The sequence below is a fragment of the Brassica oleracea genome, chromosome C5, assembly GCF_000695525.1.
Source record: "Brassica oleracea var. oleracea cultivar TO1000 chromosome C5, BOL, whole genome shotgun sequence".
NCBI classification, from domain to species: Eukaryota; Viridiplantae; Streptophyta; class Magnoliopsida; order Brassicales; family Brassicaceae; genus Brassica; species Brassica oleracea.
In genome coordinates this window covers 7,680,487-7,683,345 of record NC_027752.1, presented here as the reverse complement: position 1 = coordinate 7,683,345, position 2,859 = coordinate 7,680,487, and the positions used below count along the sequence as shown (strand labels likewise).

The window sequence follows — 2,859 nt, the reverse complement described above, 5'->3', positions numbered from 1 at the left end:
AAAAAATACCACTGTGGAGATGGCAATTCAGATGTACAGAACTAGAGGCCACAGAGTTCGCATTCTTCGGATTATAGGTCAGGAGATTAGTAACTTGAAGAGTCGATGGCTAAATCAATCTGATGATATCAGTCTGTGGCAGAGGGAGAATGGGGAGTTTAAAGCAAATTTTCTCACTTCACATATTTGGAGCCTTACAAGGAGCAAATCTCCTAGAGTTTCTTGGTACAAGGGAGTTTGGTTTGCAGAGGCTACTCCAAAGTTCTTTTTTCACGTGGTTAGCTGCTCATAACAGACTGGCGACAGGGGATAGAATATTATGGTGGAATCCACAGGCAGATCCCGTATGCTGGTTGTGTAAATCAGAAGTAGAATCAAGAGATCATCTCTTCTTTGAGTGTTCCTACTCTAAGGAAGTTTGGAAGGGAACGGTTAAGAATCTGGGGGGGGGGGTGGAAAATCTTTATCAATGGAATAGAGTGATTCGAGCTGTGGTGACTGGTTCACAAGAGAAAGGATTGATGTATCTGATGAGATATTGTGTCCAAGTGGTAGTTTATGCTATTTGGCATGAACGAAATGTGAGGGGGGTGGGAGAGTCTTCTCAGCCTGCTGCTTGTTTAAGTGTGAGATTGGATAAGATGGTGTGAAACCGAATCACATCGCTAAAAAGGAAACCGGGTGGGAAACATGAGAAGACAATGATTATTTAGTTAGGGAGAAGCTCAAGGAGTAGTAGTAGCTTTTTATGTTCTTTCATAACTTTTGTAGTAGAGATGCAGTACATTCTGTAAAAAGGTTTTTTTGTTTGAATAAATTTAAAATTCTTACAAAAAAGAAAAAAAAGATTATGGCAAGTATTTTCTGCTCTAACGTCATCAAATGTATTGTATCTTCGGCCTGCTTCTCTCTCTGAGCAGAGTACTCTGTTCTCACAACAGAGAGGTAGCTCTTCTTCTTATGACTCAATAGATTTATATTGAGGACGAAGATGATCAAGCCATGGAACTCAAAATAAACGAGACCGTGGACGTTGGTGCGACTGCTGCAGCATCTACGTATTGTAACACATCCCCGACACCTAATGTTGAGCCTCTGGATCCTCTACAAACATGGTGATCAACTTCTCGAAACACTGCAAATATTTCTTCTCATCTCATAAAAGAAATTGCTTTGATCTTTTCAATTATGATATGTCTCAGGGTTTTTCACCATGTAATAATAATAATACACACAAATGGCATTGTACAATCAATTTTTAAAAAATTAATGTTGGAGATCAATAAGAATAAGGTGGGGTTTCAGCTTTGGCTCCATGACAACTCTAGAAGAATTTGAGTTTCCCTTTAGAGATAGCTTGGACATGTTGAAATTGACACACTGCCTTGTCTTTCCCGGTCAAGCCATAGCACGAGGAGTGTCTAGAACCTAAAGTAACAGCGAAGTATAGATAAACAGTGCAAAGGAAGGCCAAAAGAAGCAAAGCTGTTAAAAGATATCGATGCCTGTTGATAACGGTGGAGCAGCTGCCCAAATCTTCCCACTGCTTCTTTAGAGACTGGTGTCTCCTTAACGGTGAAGATACAATCCCATCAAGAACCATGGTTTTGATAATAACCAAACCTGCGAATTTACAAATGCACAACCAACCACAACGGGACGTTGGAGAGGAGAAGGATCCAATCAGACTGAATGTTAAATGTAGGATTTTATCAATCGTAAGGCATGTATAAAGCTACCCAACAAGTTCCAAGTTTGACATAGACGTAGAATATTTCGATCTATCAAGAAGATGTTATCCTTGGACCGTAGCATCGATCACAACAACGATTTGTAGTCAGTCAATGCGCATTGGATTAAGAGAGATTCGGCGATCAATCGAAGGATATGAAATCATAATATCAAGACGATAGCTGAGGAAATGGATCGAGAAGTAGGTGAAGGAAACGAACCGGTGAAACAGAAAAAGCAGCTGCTTCCAGCTCCGTCTTCCGTAAAATTAGTCCGCCGCCGGTAGCGTTTCTGATATAAGATAGATAGAGAGATATCAAATCAACCTCCTCCGTTGAGCGGGGGCGATTTGCGGTATGACGCCGTACCCGGGTTATTAAGTCCGACGGGAATTTAGCGAATTTATATTTACAAATTTTTAGAAGATAAATAAAAGAAAGACGAGAATGTTGTAAATGATGCGTCGGGGAAATACTTCTGTTATTATTACTATCGACCAGAAGGTCCATATATATACAAGTTATTAGACCGTCATAAGGTCATGTTTATCCTAACAAGATACGTATAAGGATAAACACTATGTTATAGATATACATGGAATATATACTAGATAAACACATAGCCTCTGGTTGTCTTTATCATGTCCCGGATTGGGCCTGCAGTACGGGTTGGTCCATGGTCGATCATCATTTGGTTTATAACACTCCCCCTTGATCGACACATCCGGTACAGGTTCGTTGCATGTTTAATGTTGCCTCATTAAAACCTCTCCTGAAAAACCCCAAAACGAATGTGGCAAAATGGGAAACCAAGGACAGGAAAAAGAGTACAACACATGAACTCTCCCAGATGAATTCATCACTGTAGTAGACGCATTCCCATCTGGTATCCGAGTCTTCTTGAACGTTAAAGTTGCCTATGACTTGGTGAAGATGATCAGCTAGATTTTCCTTGAATGAACTTGTAAGTCTTGGATGAACTGATGGTGCTTCAAACGGTGCTCGGATGGACTTTATAATCTGCAATAAAACTTTACTTGCAGGTCCTTTTTCATGTCCCACGGATTCTCTTTGGTTATATGGCTTTCCCAAAACGTGGACATTCAATATATATTGAGTCATAGACCCA

General features: G+C 40.2%; 1 protein-coding gene across 2 annotated transcripts; it reads right to left on the bottom strand.

Moving 5' to 3' along the window:
• Positions 1-857: 857 nt before the first annotated feature.
• Positions 858-2,113, bottom strand: LOC106343714. 2 transcript variants are annotated; one of them, XM_013783003.1, is made up of 2 exons: positions 1,953-2,113; positions 858-1,623 (listed from the first exon to the last, which is right to left on the bottom strand). In XM_013783003.1, exon 2 carries the CDS (start codon positions 1,601-1,603, stop codon positions 1,325-1,327), a length of 279 nt encoding a protein of 92 aa, XP_013638457.1. In that variant the 5' UTR covers positions 1,604-1,623; positions 1,953-2,113; the 3' UTR covers positions 858-1,324. The 2 variants fall into 2 exon arrangements, with proteins under 2 accessions (XP_013638457.1, XP_013638458.1); XM_013783004.1 differs by having other exon boundaries at positions 858-1,688; positions 1,953-2,106.
• Positions 2,114-2,859: the final 746 nt, after the last annotated feature.